At 41.8% G+C, this 23,811-nt stretch overlaps 1 protein-coding gene across 9 annotated transcripts; it reads right to left on the minus strand.

The window, feature by feature from the left end:
• Window positions 1-244: 244 nt before the first annotated feature.
• On the minus strand, window positions 245-17,903 carry ADNP2 (ADNP homeobox 2). 9 transcript variants are annotated; one of them, XM_040588142.1, is made up of 5 exons: window positions 17,785-17,903; window positions 12,176-12,335; window positions 10,266-10,385; window positions 7,537-7,626; window positions 245-3,797 (listed from the first exon to the last, which is right to left on the minus strand). In XM_040588142.1, the coding sequence occupies exons 3-5, from the start codon at window positions 10,371-10,373 to the stop codon at window positions 816-818; spliced, it is 3,180 nt and encodes a 1,059-aa protein (XP_040444076.1). In that variant the 5' UTR covers window positions 10,374-10,385; window positions 12,176-12,335; window positions 17,785-17,903; the 3' UTR covers window positions 245-815. The 9 variants fall into 9 exon arrangements, with proteins under 9 accessions (XP_040444076.1, XP_040444069.1, XP_040444075.1 ...); XM_040588135.1 differs by having other exon boundaries at window positions 12,176-15,146; window positions 17,785-17,901; XM_040588141.1 differs by lacking the exon at window positions 17,785-17,903 and adding an exon at window positions 17,577-17,691.
• Between the last annotated feature and the right edge of the window lie 5,908 nt (window positions 17,904-23,811).

The following is a 23,811-nucleotide window of genomic DNA, read 5'->3' on the forward strand; positions in this document are numbered from 1 at the left end:
AACAATAAGTATTTAAGCAACCAGGCTTCAACACCAACAAAAAGCATAAACACTTCTGGTTAGCAAGATCTATTTAACAGATAACACCACAACCATTTCATGTGAGTTAATTAATTACAGTACTTCAATAGGCACCCCCAAGCCCCTCAATCCCCACCATGTTTATACTAGTTAGGTACTACAAGTCACCAGACTTAACTGGCACAGGCATTTTGACCGAGGAGGAAAAAAATAAAAATTTAAAAAATCTGCCATGTATTTTATTGCTACCAGTGCACTGGGAATTTGAAGGGGCAACTGATTTAAAGGCTACAGTCACTTCAGTAGATAGAACAAAAACATATTAAAAAAATAGGACTTAAACCCACAAATAATCAAATAGATGTTTATCACATAGTTTACCTCAGTATTTTAACCAACATTATACATTTTATTGTTTAGAAAAAATGACAACATTGCAGAAAAATAAAACAAAATTTGTTAACAGGACAAATGTTTTACATGATGGTATAAAAAGTGTAATGGGAGCCTGAAAGGGAACCAAGGGAAATGGAACCAAATAAACACCCCCAAAAACACTAGTCCAGACAAAGCAAGAAGCTAAAACAAATTCCAGATGTGTAAGTCTGAAGGTTTTAGCTTTTTCAAATACACAACTATGTGTGCCTTTCACCATCACAGCCACAATTGAATGAGACTTTTTGTACTACTGTACCCTTCAACAGGCCAGTCTGCAAGTTAAAACAAGTAAAATAAACTGCTAATTCAATGAGTATGCAATTACGGACTGCTTTTAGCTGTTATAAAAAGCTTGTTTACACATCTAATGGTTTATCTTTTATATTCAAACTGTGCTTAATATTTTTTAGTTCAGACATACTGAAACCCAGCAGCACAGACGGTTTGTGATTATTTATCGCCTTTAAACATATATTCCTTCTTTTTCCAAAGAAAGATGCAACATCAATTTTCCACGCATATAGCAGCAAAGTAAGTAATTCCACCTCTTTTTTAGAAGGATATGGCCTCTTATGAAAGTAGTCTGTCAAAAACTGTTTTTGAGCCTCGTATGAATTGTGATCATACTGTTTAGGATCTACTGCTAGAAAGCGAAGATCGTCACTAGAAGGAAGCTTCCTCATCTCAGTCCTAGTATGAATCTTCTGTCGTTTGAAAGGCACTACCCCTGAATTCACTTCTTTTTCTGGAGCTAGAACTATGCCAGTACTTAAGCTCAGAGGCTGCTGTTCCTTATTCCTTTGGTCTTCTGCAACAAAGCAGGAATCCGATTGCTTTCTTTTCAGTACCACTGAATCATGCTTTTCGCCGTTCACGAACAGTAGCTCTTTCTTCTCACTACGCTCAAGCTGCATCTTCATGCTTGAGTTGCTGTCTTTGGGAGCACTTCTACAACGGAGCAAATGTACAGCAATAGCTGTTAGAGTCATATTTCCAGTGTACACACCACAACAGTGGATGCACTTGAAAGCAGGAGATTTTAAAATTGTATGTACAGTTGGCATTATATGATGCCGCTCTTTCAAATGCATTTCATAGATTTCTTTACTAACAAACGTACCAAAGCAAAAGGGACAGGTTAACACTTTTTTGTTGCATCTATTATTCACTTCTGCCGTCTGAGGCTTCACTTTGATGTAAACAGGGACAAGTGTCCTTGAATTTAGTCCAGCAAGCACTGCCAAATGTACTTCTCTTTCACCGATGTCTTCCTCTGGTAACACTGTACTGAAATCAAAGTGTGGAAACACAAGGTCACCCTGAGCATCATTACCTAACTGAAATCCTCTGTTGCTATAATCTGCATGTAACTGCTTTTTCCCATTGTGTGTGGTTTTATTGTGTTCCATGAGGCTTTTTAAGTCATGGAAAGTAACTGTGCAAAACAAGCAAGCTAAGCCATGCATCAAGAGATGTTTCATGAGCTCTTCCTCACAGAGAAAACATTTACAAGAGAAACACCGGACCGTCTTTTCTGTCATCCACCTTAGAAAGGGTGCACAAGCTGCAAGTTTGTCGGGTTCCAGGGTTTCCTCCGTTTTTACTTCACCGTGTTGGTGGGCAACCTCCACATGCACCTGGTAGACGTTTGATGGGAAAAGCTCGTTGCAAACTGGGCAAGTCTTCCACTGCTTAGCCTGTCTGACAGCCTGACTTGTTTCAGGATCAGGCGGGGAGGCTTGTAACGATATATTCTGAGACATTAAAACCACTGGAGGAGAAGGTGCGCTAGCTGGTGACTGGGACAACTGAGTTACCGTCCCAGACTGCATTAGCTGGATGGGCACTTGCGGTGGTGTAACAGTGGCTACTCCACCACCAGGAGGTACAGGCAAAGTAACGGAAACGGGGGCAAGCGTGTACGTAGGTATCCCATTAACCTGCTTACCGGTTGGAATCAACTGCCGAAGTATAGAACCTGCAGTCAAAAAAGCTGTGTTTTGAGAAACTGCAGGTTGAACTGGCTGATTTACTGGGATAACTGCTGATGCAACAGGTTGATTAAGCTGAAGAAACCCAGGTCTGACAGGCTGCCTGACAGGAACAACCCCAGATACAACAGGCTGGTTAAGCTGGAGAACACCGGACCCAACTGTCTGCACCACAGGAAGGACCCTGGGACCAATGGGTCCATTCCCATTCCCAAGAGACTGGTTGACAGAAAGAACTCCTGGTGCAACTGGTTGATTCACAGGGCTGACAGGCTGAATAACAGGCAGCGTTCCAGCTGCAACCGGACCATTTATAGTACCAATGGGTTGATTAACAGGAAAGAGCCCAGGCCTGACAGGCTGATTAAGAGGAAGAACTGCAGGGGCCACAGCTCTATTTACAGTCCCAATGGAATGATTAAGAGGAACAGCTCCAGCACTCACAGGCTGATTAAGGGGGAGCCTATGGGAAACAATGATAGACTGGGAAGGTGACGGCTGAATATTAACATTATTCTGACCTACAGGAATATTACTGGATACAAGAGTAACATGTGATGGGCTAACAATTGGAGCAGAAGTTGTATGTAGAACGCTACCAGAGGCACTTGGAACAGTCAGTGATCCGACTGTGTTCTGAACTGCTTTTGGCTGCACCACACTCTGGGTTTGATTATTCTGTGGAAATGCAAGCTGGACGCAAGACGGAGCTGTGACAGAACCTGCTGGGGCAGTGGCAGGCCCTGCAGATGGAGCAGCTGCTGTCACACCTTGAACAGGCTTTGGAGCAATTTGCATTTGTTTCACAAGTCCTGGTTTCTTAATATGTTCTGAAATCACAGACCGAAGTTTGTTCTCCAGGTCTCGGTGCGTTTCAGCTGTCAGGACATGATACATTAAAGAATCTTGGCTGTTTGCAGAAGCATTACATTTTTTACAGTAGTGCTCAACAGAATTCTCGTTACTTTCATCAGACTTCTGGCCAAAATACGTACTTACTAAGTCCTGAAAATGGTACAGCAGCACATGTTTCTTCATATTGTAATACAATGTGTCTGTGAAGTGACATTTTAGACATGTGAAGTTTATGATGTCACTTCTGAATTGTTTCATGCCATCCAAAATGCTGACTGTATAGTTCTGTATTCTTTTATTAGATGAATGAAACATTCGGATATGTTTTCCCACTATTTTGGGATGAGAAGCAAATGCACATTTTGGGCAAGGAACCACCAGCTCTTGGTCCATTTCATCCTCATGGTAACGATGCAAGTGATTCTTGAATGAAGTAAGCAATTTTGAGGAGAACTTGCATAAGCTACAGCAGTACGGCTTTGTTCTGTATCTCTGCAAACAAAACAAAAACATCCACTTAGAAACTGCCAGTTCCTAAATCCGTGTTATCTGTTTGAAAGTAAGTCTGCACTATCACCTGTCAAAAATGCCTTTACCAGACGTATAGCATGTATCTTCTCAAGTTTCTTCTGTTTTTGAAAAGCAGACTTAAAGATGACATACTTAAAGGCAGAAATATTTGTGCCCTTTTTGCTTCTTTATAATTTATTAAAAAGCCTTAAGCGAGTTCATTTCTATTCCACGAGAATAATTCTGAAGCCTATTTTTAAAGATGGGAATCACAAAATAAGCTAAGAAGAATTTGCATGCCACTGTACATAGGAGGTGAAGCCTTAGCAATTAAGAACACCAGCCCTTGTACTGTGACACTCTTAAAGCTTTGTTTAGTTCAGGGCCACCTCCCATCTACTGGAGGAAAACAAAAAAAAAAAAAAAAAAAAGAAAAAAAAGGGGGTGGGGGTGTTTTTGTGTATTTCAATACCTTATCCTTCACTGAAAGCTCTCCAGAAGTATCTCTCCCATCAAAGCCACAAAACACTGATTTAAGAACATTGTTTTGAAGCCAGACTAACAGTAGAAAAAGAAAGGAATAAAACTCCCTTTTATGATAAAGCAGCAATGACCTCTTCATATTACCTCAAAATACTGAGCATCCCATCACAGTAATTTCTTTAAGAAATTTCCTCTAGCACACTCATTATAGAGCATATACATTCTTTTCAGAAAGATATTATAACTGTATAAAAATAAACTTAAATATCTTCCACTAAACAGTGGTTCGCTCCCTCAATTACAGGTCACTTGACAGCATTACATTTCGAGTCCATATGAACATTATTTGCTCTTCCTGACAAAAATAGCAGTCCTGTCAACCATTTTGCATTAGCTTCCTAGAAAGTTGACCCTGGCTCCTGCCAAAAGCTACAAAATCAGTCACAGGCAGCATCCAGGTGACAGATCTGCACTCTCAAACATCTAGTGGAACTTGTCTGTTCCCTCAGATGCGTTTCACACCTCACTCACTTCTGCCCCTGATGAAATACCATCCAAAAAGAACAAGCTGTTCCACCACTACAGCATCCAGCCTAGCTAGATCACCCACATATGTCACAAACATGTTATCAAGAACTGTAACAAAAATCTGCGCAAATTTTTTTTTTCTCTTCATTTCATATAGCCATGAAGGTGTCATCTACTAGCAGTACTAGAAGAGTCCCCTGACAATAACAAAAATCTAACCTCCAAATTCAAAAGACTGGGTTAGATAAAGCCACTGGCTGGCTAAGGCTGCTGAAGGGTACGCTATGAAAGCATCAGTGAATTATCCTCTACTTACACTCTAGGCGTTTTGTGTCAGCTGCTAGTAAACAGCACCACAGCAAATCAGAAGCTTCAACCTTACTTTTGAAGCATACTGAGCAGAGAAAGGACACTGACACTACTGAACTAATGGAGCATACAGAGCATTATGAACAGCTAAACCTCACTAGCCTTACTTCTCAAGAAATCAGGTGACAGAGGCAACTGTTCATTTTAATTGGTTGTTTGAGGCTTAGAAAAGTTTATATGCTTTTAAATACTGGGCCCACATACCCTTTATTTTCCCCCTCCCACCCCATTTCTGGTTTGGGTTTTTCTTTCCCCATAAACTTATACCGTAGTGTAATACACCATCAATATTTCCTTGCTGCCAAGTCTGAACAACTGTCATTAGGTGCAGTGAGAACACTACAAGTGGTCCAAGTGATGAATTAATTTACTATTATGTCATAACAATGGCTTTACTTCTTCTATAAACAAGCACTGCAGCATACCACTAAGAAACCACCCCAGTACTTGCATACTGTTGAGTCTAGGGGAAATAATGCCACCTTAGATCATTTGGGTTTTGATGGAGGTAAAAATTATGAGACTTCAGCAAATGAAGTTCTGTACCTCAAGTTCTCTCAAATTAGGATGAACCCTAAAGATCCACTACTTAGCTCAAAAAAACCCCAAACCACCACCAAGAAAAAAAATCCCCAAAAACTCCGCTTCAGCAAAACAGGAGTATGTGGAAGTCTGCTACTTCTATGTTTTCTGTATGAAATGGAGCTCTTCCCCACAGAGACCTTAGAAAATCACTTTGTTAGCATCTTCTCCTTGCATATGTGTCTTAAGCCGATTCTTATGTTCCTAAGTGTTAACTACAGTTTACTAACAGCATCTCAGTTTTACAGAAAATTTGAAAAAATAAAGAGTTCTAAGCTGCTTAGGAAAAGTGAAGCACCTTTGAGATTGACCAACACAACCCTAAACTGTACAGATGGAATCCAAAAGGGCTTATTAGAGGCATTTGGGAAAAACTCAAATTAGTCCCACTCCAGAGAACGCACCCCAGAACACAGTAACACTTTCCATTGTGTAGTCTCACATCTCCCTAAAAATAGTACTAATGGTTGAAATCACCAACACATATAGACAGACATCATCTCTAGCCTACTGAGTTTCCAGTGTAGCTCAAACAATTTATTTTCCCCTTAAGGAAATAGCTTTGGAACAGAACATCCTGAAAGACCAACTTACTTTTCCCAAATATACACAGCATGATGCCAAGAGGTATGTGAATGATAAACAACATTTGACTGTTTTAAGAAAATGGGTAAGAAATAAGTTTAGTACCCAAAAGACACAGCTTGGCAAATCTGTTCCACTGCAACGCATCACAAAGTCTACACTGAAACTCATCAGATCAGATTCCAGTCTTGGTTTTCAGACACGCTGACTAGCTGAGTCAGGATCTGTGTTCTTCCTTCTGGTAAGAATCGGGGGTCTCTGCCTGGCCTCTCTCCAGACAATAGGGATGAAATAAGATTCCCTCTCTAGTGCATGACTTCTAGTTCTTTTCCTCTTTCACTGAAATGGCTTGCCATTTTTCATAAAGGACTGTGAGAAGACTGAAAAAAACCAAACAACCCTTCATCCTAAGTTTTTGACAGGAAGCTTCACTTGCTCTATCTTCATCCTTCTCTTCCCTGTTTCATGTCTGGGGAGGAGGGGGAACTCCCCTGCTCATCTAACACAGATGTCCCAACACTGAATTTTTTCTGAATTTTTTCCTTTGGTCAAAAGATAGAGGAAAAGACAAAGACAAAATCATCAAGGTTAGAGAGCTCAGACAACATGCTGGCTGGAGCCAGGAGGCTCCATTGGTTTGTTCATCTCAACCCTGCCCTTCTTATAGATTCTAGCTTCACAGAAGATTCCAGCTACACGGAACCAAAAGCTGTTTCACACACACCAATTTAACTTAATACACCTTCCACTACAATCCTATCCCAAACCACTAATGGTAACTTCAGTTTAATCCACTCACACCTACGCAATCACATTTTCACCCCTCCAACGAAACAAGTGTATTGTACACAACAGCCGGTTAGGACTACTCATCAGACTAAAAAAGCTCATAGGCTAAAAAGGCTGAACATTAGTATGACATCTTAAATACTGATGTTAAGGGTTGTACCCTTAAAGACAGCGAACAGCATACACAGTCCTCAATCAGCTGCACTGCAGGGAAGAACAGAAGAAATGAAAGATTATTCCCTGACTAATAATACTTAGAAAACAGGATGTGAAAGTTAATTTTTTTACCATTAAAAAGGTGTATTTTAACTTTTCCATGACTTCTGAAAGCGATGAAATTCAGCGATTCCCCATGCATGTCTAACCAGAACTTACATACACATACCTTCCTCTTTCCCACGGACTCCCAAGGAGAGACATCACTCCATGAAGTGTTGCAGAAGTGTTTTTCACCTGGGTCAAAACTTTTAAGATTCTAAAAGAAAAAAGAAAACAAGAAATAATCTGCTTTTGCAGCCTGTTCTGAATATAAAAATTGTCTCAATACAAACCAAAGAAAAAAGGAAAAAACACACAGAGGATGAATGGGAAGTCTGTACAGTATTCAGATATAGGTCTCAAAATTCAGTTCAAGGAAATTACTTCTTTGATCCCTCTTTATTTTACCTCAAGTACTTGTTCATATAACTGCCTCATAATAAAGCCATAATTTTGAACACTTCATAGTTACTGAAAATAATGTAGGAGTCAAAATATTTACGCTTTATTTCTGTTGCTTCTAGCCAAGTTCACAGTGAATACTGAAAGATATTTTTCTCCCTCTGCCTTCCTCCTCCTAAATCTGTAATATTTCACCGTTTACTTCCATTTATTAACTTACCGCTACAGTTTACTTTGCAACAAGTTTTAGTATTAAATCTTCATAGCATTGCTATGCTTTTAACTTTGAAAAACAAAGACATTCCCAGAACCTTATTTCAAAGAGCAGCTGTATTTTGCCTCAAGCTGTAAAAACAACAATATTATCACCTCTGGAACCACCATGCCAGGGTAAACAACATTCCCTATAGCATTCTTATCAATCCCATTGAACCAGTTCATGTTCCTCAAGGCAAAACCAGCTACTACTCTAAAAATTTTCAGAGTTTAAATGAAGACTTAAAGACGACTATGTTAAAGCTAAGAGTTTACTAACGGAAAGCCTCTGACATTACAGCGTACTTAAAGAGTACTACTTTGACAGTCAAACTAGTAATCTAGCACAAAAGCCTTTCTTCCTAGCAGAGACTAATTAAGAACTTTCAGCCTAAAAACTAATCCATTTGGTCTCCAACCTACAAAGAGGATACTAGTTGTATGTGAAATTCCTTCACTTTCCTCACAAACTACTGTCCATTATCATGTCTTATTAGAACAGTTTAAGACCAACTTTGAGACCAGATGGCAGGTCAAGCTTACACTGTATCATTTCATACCATTTCCTAAACTGTCCAGCCTCCTCACAAGGACAATGTTCAGAAATCAGTCTTAATATTAGTGGAGGAAAGAAGACTGAAGCTACTTCCCACCTATTAAGTCATCACACAACCTATTCTACCAAAAAGAAACACCATCATTCTATGAGCCAAGAACAAATCAAGTACTAAACCCCATTACTCTAGCTGCTAAAGTCATACCAAAACCAGCCCCAGATTACCTGGCAAAACCAAACTGAAGTTATGAACTTGGCTGAGGAAGAATTATTGGGGGGATGACGATACCCACACACACAAAAAAACCCACTAAAATGGTAATTTTTGGGCCTACATCTCACACCGCTTTTTCCAGAATGGAAATGTTTGCTGGGTTTGCCACCACCATCATTTATTGAAAGTGAAACAAAACCACACACACACAAACACACAGCACTACCACACCAACCAACCAACCACAACACACCTTATTCCTCATTCACCACTAAAATCTATACTGCAATCAACAAGTTAGACTGCCATCAACTTCACAGCAAAAACACTAGCATCATCAAAACATTTCTCCTTCAAAGGGCCAAGGCACAACAGCTTCTGACTCAGAGGTTTAATTACAAAACAATACACAACACGAACAACAGTAAGAAAATGGAAATTACTAGACTTTTTCCCCTGAGCTCTTACGATATTTAGATATATCAAACATTGTTCAACTGCAATAACCAAGAATGTTCCAGAATTAGTTCTGCATGTAGATCTTTAGCATTTTTTTCTCAGCTGTTTACTTACCCAGTTTCAGAACACCACAAAAAATACAATACCACCCCTACAGATAGTTAACTTACTTTAGTACCATCATACAGAATTAATCCAAACTCTTAAATTGAAGTCATGAACACACCGAACAGCCAAAAAAGCCTGTGTACCAGCTGGCTAAAATACACTACTGTTTAGTTGCACTACTGAGTGCATTACTTGTTTGCACTTTTTCTGCTATCAGGCTTACCAATCTGATGGTGTGAATTCCTCCTACTTGTTGCACAATACTTTCTCCCTAAAGTAGCAACAATGGTACTAGGTTCATCTTGATATCTCAGTACACATGCATATACTATTTAAGATGCAGAACTGAACTACAACTCAGTAAGGCAAGTTTGGTATTTTTCCCTGGACACAAAGTTTAAAGGCCTACACCAAAGTCACTGATCTAACTGGTTGATGGTTTTCAGAAATAGCGAAAACCTATATATCCTTCAAAGGCTTGCCCTTGGAACGTGACAGGATGCCTTTGAGTAGACTTAAGTCTTCGTCTGCTTGTGATTTTAAAAGACCTGCCAAAAAGCTGCAGTGTGGTACACATTTCTTTAGTCTGTGGGGGTTTTCCTAAAACTGTACTGGTTCCTGCTGTTGAAATATTACTAGCAGAGAATAATATACAGCACCATCTATAACACATCTTGTTGAGAAATCAGTTTCTTTCAACGTTACGTACTAAACCACGGAATTCCACCCTGGCATACGAGTAGTCAGTCATGAGTAATACTTCAAGTAAAGGTCACACCATAAAGATCTGTGGCAGAGCAGTATCACATTCACTAAAAGCGTTTATGTTTCAGATTGGTTTACATTATTTCAAATGCTTTACCTTCAACAATTCCCTGCAGCTGTCAAGCCCAAGATCCACAAGAATGCCCTTCACCTTTTTTCGAGCCTTCCTGATACTATCAAGATTTTGAACAGGAATTTGAAACATTTTGCACTTTTCCTGGAAAAAAAAAATCAAACACAAAAAAAGCGATGGAACACTTCAACACAGGCATTTAACAGTATTAGAACAAAAACTAAAGTCTGAAAAATGCATTCTTAAATATGAAAATCCAAAATCCTTAAGCTGAAGAACCAGTCTCATTAACATTTCCCAGTAGATGACTTGCTTCCTCTTGAAGGAAAGCAAAAATGATTGGGGGGGGGGGGGCAGACAGGAATCCTTTACATTTTTTCTCTCATACCTACACAAAATTCCAAGTTTTTCTTTCAGATCTCTCCGTGTATACATGGCAGCTACAGTGTTTTGCATTTGTTTGGTAAGAGAACATGAACACCAGAATTTTACTAAGGTCTATTCAGAAAATTCCTATCATCTCATTTAGGAAGAGGAATTCAACAACTTCCACCTTGCATGTTAGTGTCAGGATGAGAAGCCTCTTTGATAATTCGGTGTGTTGTCGTTTATGTACATGCTTAAAATATGATTGCTAGTAAAAACCTAAATTTCCTGCAGAAGTTTCTGCTGCTGTAAGCAGATATGGACCTTGGCATAAAACAAGCTACTACAGTATTAATGCAGCAGAAAATAAATGTAATTGAAGTATGGCACTGACAGGTAGAAGTGGGACAAATTTTTTTAATACCCATATGCTTTCAGCTCTCCTCCTCTGAAGAAGTGTATATAGCTCTATTGCCTTCCCTTACTCCAGAATTTGGATATATACCCGACCCTGCTCCCCCTTCCAGCAAGCTGCAATAGCTAGAGTCCAACATACAGAGGAGTATGACAACAAAAGCAAGACTACAGAAAGGCAGATTATCTGCTGCTGGCCATGTTTGAAGGACTGCTGCACGGCACGGTTGCCTACCAGTCTACAACATAGCCCCTGGAAGGCTCTACCACAGGGGTCCTCAAACTATGGCCTGTGGGCCAGATATGGCCCCCCAGGGTCCTCAATCCGGCCCCCAGTATTTACAACCCCCCCCCCGTCCCCGCTGGGGGTTGGGGGGGGGGGGAACCAAGCAGCGGCAGATGACTGCCTGCCACCTCATCCGCACGCCAGCCCCCTGTTTAAAAAGTTTGAGGACCCCTGCAGTCTAGCACTTCCCCAATAGCTAGGCTTTTATCATCACTGCCTAAGGAGCTGGGCTATGGACACACCAGTTGCTTCTCTTCAGCTCCCAGTACACCATAAGGTATCCCCGCGCACTTAGCTTTAGAAGTACGTGCCTTTATCATCTCCTCCCTAGATGACAGCAAAATGCAATTTAGACTGAGATTTAAGTAACTGAAATGGGCACAGAATGCAACAGAACTACCCTGCACTGAAAAAGGACAGCGGGAGCTTCACAAGTACTCTGTTCTTAAATAACTGACAGAGGACCCAATAGAGTTTAAAAGAACCTAGTTCCTATCGCTAGAAAATTTATCCACCCAGGTCAAGTTCTAACAAAAAGAAAAAGAAAAAAATAGAAATGATCCCTAAACAGCACTTCAGCCTTGATGGCCCTGAATGTCTTGAAAAGCTGTACTTCTAAAAAAAAAAAAAAAAAAAAAAAAAAAAAAAAAGATAGATCACTGTCAACATGAAATCTTTGCCTAGAAAGGAAAGACAACTGTAAAAACTCCTCCAACATAAGTAAGAAGCTACAAGCTAAGCCTCACCAAACTAAAAAACCAAAACACAACACCTTTTTCTACTTTGTATGTCATTACTCAAGACAACAATAATTTACATATAAAACGTACAGTTAAGATTTTTTAGAATTAAAATTCAAACAACTCACATGCTATTCTCCTCTTCTTCTCCCCCCAAAGGAAAGGTGTGTAGAGAGAAATGGAGAGGGAGCCCCATTTGACAGATGCTAGTCTTGTTTTCTAATCTTTTTTATCCGTAAGAAGTCTGGAAGACATTCTGACACCATTGGGATGGGTATGGAAAGCAACCTATACAGAATGGAATACATCAGTGACTAATCTGTCATTCTATCAAAATCCAAGGAGTAAAATTAAGACATAAAATTCTTTTTTTAAAGCGAAGTCAAACAGGAATTCGTATAGCCTGGTTAAAGCTTCATGATCAGTCCCTCTATGACAGCAGGTTATGTGCACCAACCCCACGGTCCACTGCTGGTAACAACAGGGCTGACAGGATGCCACCATGCTCACATCAGCCAGGAGATGCGGTTCAATACATTAGGCTCCACTGGGAACAGCTCCTCCATCTCAGTCCGTTAACTGATATGCTGATGCTACTGAAGGTGAAGCAGACATTTCTTGAGGCATGTCTACCTTACAAAAAAGAAACACTGGTCTACAAAGGTGGTATAGTATGTAACTTCCATTTCAGAATGATTACTGGGTAAGAAAACTCTTGAGATACATGGAAGTCATTAATCCTGGAGACAGACAAGAGACAACAACAGGAGGGACAGGCTTGAGTACAAATGACTTATTTTCCAATTTTCAAGTAGCTGGTCTTCAATCCAAGATGTACATTTCTGAATCACATGCAAGGCTATTCATCTGCTATTTAAACAAACTGGTTTTGTAAGTATAAGACTCTTCATTTACACTCATCTAACATTCTCTGTACCCATTAGACCAGTAATGCCCCATCATAAAGATCACAAAATTTCAACCTTCTAAGCTTATTCCCTCAAGTTCTCAGTTTAATTCCCTGGTTGCTATACACCTCATTATCCCTATTATTTTACTACCAATTTATCTTTTATTTTGGACATTCTTCAGGCCTTAGCTTGCACTTTTGTTTCCATGCATAACTACAGGCAATCTTCTGCTGGTATGCAACCCATTCTTAGCCAGCAAATTCAACATGAAAGCACTAAAACTAAATTAAACCCAAGTTACCCTAGCCCAAAAGTCTTGGTCCTTTTACCGCGTTGGCTACCTAAAGACAGATTTTTCTTAAACTACTTTTAACTGTAGTTTCCAAAAAATAAATTAAAAAATAATTATAGTCCATTGAGTTTTCACAGACAGTACCTTTTCATAAGCAGAACCAAGGTAATTTAATAGCAAAATAAAAGAGCAGATGATGTCCCAAACTCAGTTCTAAAAAGATCACTCGACCCTTGCTCAAGCATTTTATCCATCAATCTATTCCTGCATTTACTGTTCATTTAGATAACACCTCCATAACAATAGAGCAAACTGGAGTTTCATGCCACACTAAAGGATCTCTTCGTTTCTCTAACGTTTGTAATCATGTATTATAACATCCAACTATGTTCAGCTTTTCAATAAAGATCACAAACGGAACTCTTGCCCTTCTGGTGGTACTGCAGTATTTTAGTACTAATCTAAACACAAGGTAAGGGTCTGGACAGTACCCTACTAGTCAAAGACAAATACTACTAATTTGCTGAGTAACTATGCTCAACTATAATTTCTCTGCATTAAAGAAAAGCAAAAATGCTAACATTTCACTTCTTCAAAGTGAGAGGTCACTACAAAATGGGAAGTTCCTGTTTTGCCTTCCTTTCAGTTTACTACTTGGAACAATACTCGCTTGCCTTGGAAGGAACCTCAACAGGACACCCAGTCCAGCCTCCTACTCAAAGCAGGCTCAGCAATGAACTGCAACCACAGTGCTCCGTGTCTCAGCCTGTCAGGTCTTGGAAACTCCTGTAGACAGAGGTCTGACAGCCTCTCTGGGTAACCTCTTCCAGTGACTGACTGCACCCAGCGTAAGGCGTTTTTTCCTTACATCAAGTCAGCACCATTTTAGTTCGTGTTCCTAAGGAAACCAGGCATATGCAATCAAACTAAATATGACACTGGTATGGAGCTGGAGCAAGGAAGATGCAGAAATGTGCCTTCCACACACATGCAAATACATCCAGCAAAACCCAACAGTAAAGTAGATGATCAGGCATTTCTAGAGATTTCATGAAAACAAGCAGCTGAAGAGAAATGCTATGAGAAGATCCACAGAGAAAAATGCTGCAACATAACCCTTTTTTAGACACCAGATAACCCACACAGAAGTCAGACCTCCAGATGCATTCCTAGAAAGCTGGCCTTCATTAGTCTGTTGCTCACAGAACTGCTTACAGTACGAAAATTACGAAAGGCTTATGCATTTTGTCCTTTCACATAATCTGCACTGGAAATTCAGCCATTCTCAGTTTTGATACCTTTTTATCTTGTAAATTGTCAACAGTAATGGCAGAGGAGATTTTTTATGAAGACTTTCAGGTTTTGGGATATTTAGGTGGGAAGTATTTTTAAAGGTTTGTTTTAACAGCTTGTATTTCAGCAGTTATACCAGAACTGACTCATTAGAAGTTGATAAATCAGTATTATTTGAGAAAACAGTAATAACTGCTCCATTCCTGAAAATGAAACAAAGAGCATGTGACTACTAATCCTCAGATTCTAAAGAACAAGAACCCAGGATGTCAAAGACAGCAGCCAGAAGGACAAGCACGCTGAGAAACTGCTTAGAAGAATGCGGGTTCAGCTTGGCCATGCTGATTTTACTCTCAACAATTTTGTTTTCAATAAGCTTACAAGTCTCCAAAAGTCATACCTGGATATCTGCTAACCGCATTATTACATGGATGGTTCCAGTCCCTGGACTCTTATCTGTACCTTCTGAGAGACACCTAACCGGATTTACAAGTGCGTTGTAACCATCAAAGCTTATCCAGTCTTTGGAAGGAGAGGGAAGAAATGCATATAGCTTCCTATCAACATCTCTAGGTGTTTTAACGGCTTTGAAAGATTTGATTCCTGGAAAGAAAAGCAGTCAATTGATTAGAATGGATACTATTATTGGTTATTATTTCATTTTTTGTAAATTAAAATAGATTAACAAAACTTACTAAAAGCAGTTCTGGTCAACAGAACAAAGCAATGCTACCTTATCTTCCTAAATTCCAATTTCTGTCCAAGTGCAACTTGATAGAAACCTCGCTAAGTCAGAAACCTTTAGGGGTCTAGAATTACAGATCTCTTATAGTCCCAGTAATTTCACTCTTTTCTTGGCTGTAAATCACATACCTGTTAAAAAAAGTAATCTAATCAACACAAAGCGAGCCATCATTCAATGGTTGCTAACACAGTAAAAAGGATTAAGGTATGTGATTACATACATAAAGACACAGCACCTCAACCCACATCTTACCTAAAAAGTCACACCAAAATGAATTTAGGTCACCAAATTTAGCTACTATGGTTTAAATAACTATTGTGATGTTTCATAGTCTGTTAACCAAGACCAGTTAGACGAGAAGGTGGCACTACACCATCCAATTCATGGAGCCTTCCTACAGCACACAGTGCTTGACTCACCTGGGGGCCAGCATTAGCCAGAACCCAAGCCCATTCTAGACTACTTGAGGAGCTAAGTGGAGCCTACTCAAATCCCATAGGACTCATCAGCCCCATGTGTAAGTGAGCAGAAGAGTCACACACCAAGTCCAGCTACTCTAGGAAGAAGTACAACTGAGTCTGCACGGCACTAGTCAACGTGGTATGACTCAAAGACATTTCACACAGGTGCACAGAACAGTCCCTAGCACAGATAATCCACAACCAGAGTAATTCAGCAAGGGGACAGAACTGAAAAATAAAATAAGGCTGTGCTACAGGTTTCAGCAGCAGGACCAAAGCGTTTAAACACAAGCCAACTCTTAACAGTGTTCAACAAGACTTAACCCAAATCAGTGAGTTTCCAGCAGTAAAACATAAGGCACTGTAAAACCGTGCTTGTGTGCTCTTCATTGTGTCTGAAGATTTGTTACAATTTGGGGGGTTTTGTTGTTGGGTTTTTTACAAATGAACTGTTAGAATTACAGGTTTTATTACAGCTCATAATGTAGCATATTCACTACACACAATTTGTCTAAATATTGTTCTAAAGAAATCCCCTTTTCTTGATCAAAATTCAACTGAAAGATTATTTTAAAAAGCACTAAGATTTCTAGAATATAGACTGGAGTGGGGATCCCCAGAGCGAGTCTTTTAAAGACTTGTAATGGAACACATTTAAACTTTTAGGAGTTCAAAAGATGTATTTCTGATGATAGAAAACTGTTAAAGAAAATGACCAGTGCCCACCCCAACAGTTTACCTGTCAGAACATCAGTTAAGAGGGAGAAGTTTGTAATTTTGACAGTACAGAACTATGAACTGCTACAGCACAAGTGAAATACTTTTTTTTTTATTTCATTTACAAATCAAACAGGACAAAAAAAAAAACTTAGCTACTTGCTCTCAAGTGCAAGGCAAGCATATCCAAATAGCCTTAATGATTTGCATTGCACGGGTTATGTTTGGTTAATTATTCATAAAATTTTTCTATTTTTTCAAAAATTCATGCATTGCTTAAGTACCACAATCATATTGAATGCAATTTTGCATCCATTAACATTTTAGTCCTAATTCTGCATATGCAGTATTCCCAAGCACATCACCACAGTCTTCGATGAACTGTTTGAAAGACCCGTATCGCCTAGAAGCAATTAGGGCTTTGCACCCACCTACGCTGAGCCAGCCCGTTAAGTCGGTTCCTTAGATGTTCTATTGCTCCACTACTGGCAGAAATTGGAGGGGGGAAAAACCCAAGCAGCCCTAAGCAGCTGCTGAGGGGCAGCCGCAGAGCGGAGCCCTCGCCGGGCGCAGCCGCCCCGCCCAGCTCAGCCCCGCTGCTGGCCGCGGGTGGGGCAGGGTTGCTCCCCCGCCCGCCCCCTGCGAGACCACACAGCGGCCACCTCCGCCGCCTGCCCAAGCCGGGCACGGCGGGAGCGCCCCGCGGGACCGTTCCGGCGGGCGGCCGCTGCGCTGGCCACCGCGCCCCGCCGCCCCGGGGAGCGGCCAGGAGCCGCCCGCAGCGCTCCAGCTACCGCGGGGGCTTCAGCGACAGGAGGGCCCGACGCCCACGGCGCTGCCCCGGCGGGGAGACACGGCGCCCCCAGCGCAGCGCCCCGGCCGCGCGGTTCGGCTCGGCGCACCGCCCCTCCCCGGCCGTTCCCCCGCGAAGCCCTCGGCGAGGCGGGCCCCGACCCCCCGCACCCCGCCGCGGCGAGCCGAGAGCCGGGCGCAAGCGCCCGGGCGCGCCGAAGCCGGTGCTTCCTGACAGCCGCCGGCGCACCGCCTGGCCCCCGCGGCGGCAGCGCCTCCGCCCGCGCCCCTCGGGGCGGCCCGCCCCGCTGCACCTACCCGGCCGCCCTGCAGGGGGAGCTCGCCGTCGCTCCGCCGCCTCGCTGCCGCCCGCTGGGCCGCGGGCCCGCGCCGCCGCCTCCGCCCGCCGCTCCGCGCCGCGCCGGCCCCGCCGCTCCGCCGCCGCTTCGGCCGCCGCACCACTCCCGTGCCGCGCCGCGCCCGCCGCCCCGCCCCGCGGCTCCTCCTCCGCCGCTGCCGCGCTCACCCCGGGCGCCACGAGGGCGGCGGCCGCAGCGTCGCCGGAGCCCGCGACCGACCTCGGCTCAGCCCCCGCGCAGCGCCTGCCGCCCCGCGCCCGCCCCTCAGCCTCCGGCCGCTCCCCATCCAGCGCCAGAAAGAGAAAATGGCGCTCGATTATCCCAGGAAGTGACGTCGCGGCTCATTTGCATGCCAGGCAGCCAGCCAATGGGAAGAGACTTGAGGCAACGCTCCCATTGGCTCCCAGAGGAGCTGGGCGCGGCTGGGGGCGTGGCCTCAGGTGTCGTCCCCGCCCCCCAGCCCCGGGGCCCACCTGCGCCCCTGCCACCTGCCTCTCCCGCCCGCGACCTCCCGGGGGCACCACTGGGGGCTCTCGCGAGAGCTGGGGCTGTGACGTTACCGTGCACTGGGCGTGGCTCCACCATGCCGTGCCCCTTATGTGAGACCACCACGTGATTGCCCAGCAGCACTCTCTTTGGCCCGCGGGGAATGCTGGGTGACACCTCATGCAGCCAATAGCAGCAGCGAGGCCTGCTCGGCTGTGCCACGCCCACCCCACACCTTCCCACCCCAGCTGCACCACGCCCGTCCCACACCTTCCAGCCTGTGGCCGGCTGCGGAGCTGAGGATGGGGCTGCAGGAGCCAGGGCAGGGGCCTGGGAGCCTTGCTGGGTGCCCCTGCGGTTACGCCAGCAGCATGGTTGATACCAGAAGGCACTGCAACCTCATAGACAGTGTGGCTCTGTAGGCCATCTCTTGAGCCATGTCTACCTAGTGTCTCCATGTTGAGCAGCAAACACACTTCTTACTCCAGCCGTGGTTGGAGGTGGCTCCTCACAAACACCAGATGGAAAGGGAATTGACCTCTGTGCTGGCAGGTGGCAGCCAGACCACATGGACCAAGACAACCATCCACATGGGCAGCGTGGTCACTCTGGGTAGGACACACACCACAGTGGAGGTGCGTGAGGCCATGCTGGATCCCATCTCAGCACACCAGGACCTGTTCCCTGCCATCACCCTGGGATGGCTTGTCACCTTCCTCTTACCCATCAGGTTGTCCTGGCTTTGCTCAGGCCATCTCCAAAGGGTTCATCAACTAGGTGCTTTAACTAGAGCTTCTGTAAGTGTTCTTGTGAAGGAAGTGCTTATCACATGGAGGCCAAGGGGAGTTCTGCTGCTGGCCTTGGTAGCCATACAGTTTCATTGTTTGTCTACCTATAGCTCAATGTGCATCAACATGTTGGCCAACTCCCACCAAAGTCTGTCCAGGCCACAGCCATAAAGTGACTGGTATCTGGTCAAAAAACTATACTAATAAAATATCCACATCGGCAGGAAAAATTTCTGGGTTTTTTTACAGTAATGGCCACAAAAGTTATTTACCTTTGTAGCCAACACTAAGTACATTTAAACATACTTAGTTCTAAGGTTTTTTTGAGTGATAACCTTCTCACCTTAAAAATTTATTTGATACAATTTCATCAGCCAGGTACTTTTTTGCACCGTTGTATGTGCAGCAAGGGTGTAGGCAAGTCAAGACTCAATTTTAATGGAGAAAAGGGCAGCCGTCTATGAAAGATCAATTTTTTTATGTTGTGGTCACATATCTACTATGAATAATTTTTGTTACCGTTACAACAATATTAATTGTTATTACACAAGGAGGGATATATCTCAGTAGTTAAAAATGTAGCATTTAAAATAATCAGCTGCTGTCTAATAGTTCATGAAGTAAAATAATTAACTATGGCTCTGCCCAAATGGAAACGCCCAATGGCTCCCACATAATCAACGACATTAAACTTCTGTTGCAACAGAGCATCACCAAATAATTGCTGAGTGTTTCAAACAATGGGTATGTTAAAAAGACTAAGCGAAAGATTAAGAGAAGTCTTGTGAAAGGGTCTTTTACGGCCAAACACAGGAGCAAAACTGTGGAGTACCTCCAGTTTCTCACAGAAGCAGGGAATGGGTGAGGTGGGAAGGGACCTCTGGAGCCTATCTGATCCAGCCCCACCTGCTCAGGCAGGGTCACCCAGAGCCAGTTCCCCAGGATCATGTCCAGACAGCTTTTGAAACCAGCCTGTGCTTTCTATCACAGTAGTACAAATGAGAGCTTCATTATAAAGCATGCAGATTAACTATACCTACATAACAACTTTTGTTGTAAATGTTAGCTGTTTGTCAGATCTCCAGCTGTCAAATCATGCAGTGTACTCAGCAAACTCGGGTCCTATTTAAGTGAGGTGGAGTTAGCGCTTCCTTGGGAAAGGAGGTTACTTTTTCACATTGTGGGACTAGCATTAAATTGCACGCATGGAAAGTTAGATCTGTTAGCTTCCAGCACATCCTTACGACCTTCCAAAGACAAATCTGTGACTAGACTTCAAATTTCTCACCTTGTGAAAAATAAGGTAGCAAGATGCAAAAGTAATTTAAGAAGAGGACTTGAAAGAACAAAAATGGACAAGGTTAAGAGGGAGGAGCAACATATATATCCATTTTTCCCATAAGTCAACAACAATTTCGCAATATAAAAATAAGTGAGTTTGAGAACAGCATGAGGGAAGTCAGAAACATACAATGTAAAGAAGAGTAAAAAGATCAGTTAGTTTTTCTTAGATAAAAGTAACATTTTGGGTCAACTGCATTCCATGGGATTAGTCATCTGCCTTGGAGATGTATTTCAAGACAAATACTTCTGCAACAAGGACACACCAAGAAATTTGGTGGTCGTGTTTTAATCATGTGTAAGCTTTGTTGTCATATGGGAGTTCAATATCTGTTTAGTAAGTTATGCCCTTGAAGTAACATTTAACAGTAACAGATTAAGTAATATTTCTGCTTACACTGTTGGACAGTTCAGTTCTGGAGGAAGCAACAACAGCAACAAGAGAGTGCCTTGGCAGCCCCCAGTGACCTGTGAGTGCCTTGGCTCCATCATCTCCTTTGGGCAAGTTTTGCAGCTTCAGCTCTTTCCCATTAGCTCCCTCTGAGCAGAATGGCAGAGGCAGAGAGCACCTACTCACAAGTGTGCAGCCAACAGCTGGGTTGGCAGGAGGGGCTCCTCAGAGTCTATAGAAGAGTCAGGAGAACAAAATCCTATAGCTGCCTTCCAGGTCCTGGAGTAAGACCCCAGATGAGTCACTGACCTAGATGGCTTTTCTGGGGAGGTGCAAGAGCAGAGCTCTGTCTTTTACAGAGATTTTCAGCCAATGCATCTTCTCTTGCACTCTTCAGTACCTTTTCTACATCAACTCACATTAATGTAATGGTAGCAAAATTCTCCTTGCTTTTGAAGCAGATGCTGCAGCACATACCAGTCTCAGTGACCATTTTCAAAACTGCCTGATAAATATTTTCATTGGCCCATTCTAGAAGTTTAAAGATTAATGTAATTACTTTACAAAATCTCTTCCCAACAAGCAGAAGTTACAAGTTCTCCCTTTGCATAGTCCATATGTTTAATGTTTCAGAAAAAGGTCTTTAATTGATTGCTGTAGAGTTGCCATGATTCTGGAGAAACAGAAGACCTGGGAAGAGTTTCCAAAGGCACTACGCATTGGTCTCCCACTGGTGCCCCACTCCTCTGCTTCCTGCAGCAAGCCTTCCCTAATCCATCCTTCCTGAGTAACAACACTATACAGTTCCAACTCCTGAATTCTTTTTAGTTCAAACAAAATTAGGCATTAAGAGCTAAAGTACTTTTCACTCAAATCCCATTACAATAGCAGGATGTCTACTGTGCTCAGATTCTGGGGATCAAGCTGGCACAGCCTGTTCCCTTAGATCACCCCCAAATTCTGCCAAAGTCTAGGAAGCCTCTTACTGACTGCAAGTTATCATCATGAACGGAGGACCTTCTCTTCTAGAAGCAGAAAAGGAAGTCAAGAAACAAAGCACAATGGAAAGGCAAAGCACAATGCCAGGCAAGCAGAAGTTATGCAAAAAGTAACCATATTCCAAAAGTCTGGTTGTTTTTACAGCTTAAAGCACATTGCAGCATCAGTGCTGGAGAAATTGAAAGAATGACAGTCAAAAAACCTGAATCCCATTGTAAAATAAAATAATGGAGAAAGAAGCTCTTTCCAGGGAGGCTATGCTCTCATTCACCCTAATAAAACTTTTTGATCACAACTTGCTGTTTTCACTCTCTGCTGTGAGACACCATCATAGCTACGTGCCACCAGATTTTCTGGAGAACTCTTTAAAACCCAAGCTCTCATTTGTAACGTAAACAAAGGCTGTTAATATCTGTGCTAAAATTGAACACATTAATAACAGTAATATGAATGTGTGCCATTCTCTAGCCTGGGTCTTCATTCAGTGGTATTAACAAAACCAATAGATCATGTCATATGCCAGAGTACAATATCTAGGGTGAATTAACTTGTCCTTGGTATTTATCCCTAAATCAGTCATATTCGTTTGGATACTTAATGAAATTACCTCATATTCTATATTAATATTTTAAATAAGAGCATAATTTAAAGATTTCTAGAGGAAAAAATGTATCACAATTACTTGTTGCTGAAGCAAGATCGCTGTCTTTACTAAACAAAACAATGTATATCAAGATGTTTTTACCTACAAAAATACATTTAATATTACTCTTAAAATATGTGACTTATTTGGCTAAAAGTAAGCTAGATCTTAAAAAATCCAGGTCATGTGGTAGGAAAGAATAATTCAGATAAACTAAGAAGTAGAAGTAACCAGAAAAGAATAAGGAATCTTTCCAAGTCCATTATCTCAGGCACTAATTCACACTCAAAATTAATCAAATTAATTTTAGAAATAATCTTTTATTTCTGAATTTCAAATATCATCAGCTAATTTTCAGTTTAGTTTGTTAGAAGCACTTTAGCCAAATTTGAAAGAAGCATATCTAGAAAGATTATACTTGGTCAAAAATATTTTAATTGTAAAATGTGTGCATTAATGCAGAAAATCAGTTCCTCAGTAGATGCAAATATTTCTATTTTGAGATTTCCATTGGGAAACACAATATACTCTACTTTTCGTAATTTTTAAAGTCTGGAAATGCAAACAAGAAAATGTTAGAAAAAAAGTCTCCACTGCCTTTGCCAACACTGCACATACAATTCTGATATGTCCATTTTTCAGTTGTTCCCTATTTTTAGAAGGGGAATTAAAAAACAGTTATAACAACATGTTAGATGGCACTAGTCATTGCCTTTTTATGTCAAACACCCCTGCAAGTTTGGACCAGGTTTCCCTAGGTTGTTCTGAAGGTACACAGGTGTATGTCTACCAGCATCAAAGGAAGGCAAATAGCTCGGTAGGAGTAATATTCAGTTCACACAGTAGGGCTAATAAAAATCTACTAGAACTTCAACATTTCTGCATTATTTTGAACTTTATTGAACTGGAGAATATATTCAAAGAATGAGCTATATTTTTCTCACCTGTATTTTCTCCTTAAGTTTTATCAGCAAATAAGTTTCCTATAGTGCTTGATGTCCCATATTATCTGTGTGACAAATGTTTACATGTGCAGATTGTTACAAACCTATTCAGCCTTTCTGCTATATTCCACTGAAGATGGTGTTTCCATCAAGCAAGTATTCTGAGAAAGCAATAAGCCAGTATCATATAGCTTCCTTCTAAATTATGTACAAATTACATTTTAAGTATTTTTCCTTGTTCAGAAATAACGTTTAGTGAATTCTTAGAATAAATGCAATTCATGTATGTGTTTATTTACATAGCCACAGTAGTTAGGGTGTAGCGTTTAAGGAAAGGTAACATTGCAGGGGGACTCCCCCATCTCAGCTCAGCATGGCGTGCTGCTTATTTGACAGGAGGCAAGATAAAATAAAGCATAAAATAGTTGATGTTTAACAGAAATGCAGACTAATCTATAAGATTAACTCTTACTAATTATTAATAATTAATATTTTAATATTATATTAATAATTGTTACATAGTTAATAACATTAAATCTAGTCACACAAAGTAGCGGTTTTTTAGTTACCTAACTGAACAGATAATAAGCCTAGTCCTTGGC

The sequence above is a fragment of the Falco naumanni genome, chromosome 3 (genome assembly GCF_017639655.2).
Source record: "Falco naumanni isolate bFalNau1 chromosome 3, bFalNau1.pat, whole genome shotgun sequence".
Lineage (NCBI taxonomy): Eukaryota > Metazoa > Chordata > Aves > Falconiformes > Falconidae > Falco > Falco naumanni.

Bases quoted from the DNA above. Each gene is read 5' to 3' on its own strand.
- ADNP2 (XM_040588142.1), bottom strand. From the start codon at position 10,373: ATGTTTCAAATTCCTGTTCAAAATCTTGATAGTATCAGGAAGGCTCGA. The intron at 7,627-10,265 runs GTAAAGCATTTG...TTTTTCTTTTAG, and splicing joins GCTGCAGGGAATTGTTGAAG to AATCTTAAAAGTTTTGACCC. The intron at 3,798-7,536 runs GTATGTGTATGT...TTTTGTTTGCAG, and splicing joins AGTCCGTGGGAAAGAGGAAG to AGATACAGAACAAAGCCGTA.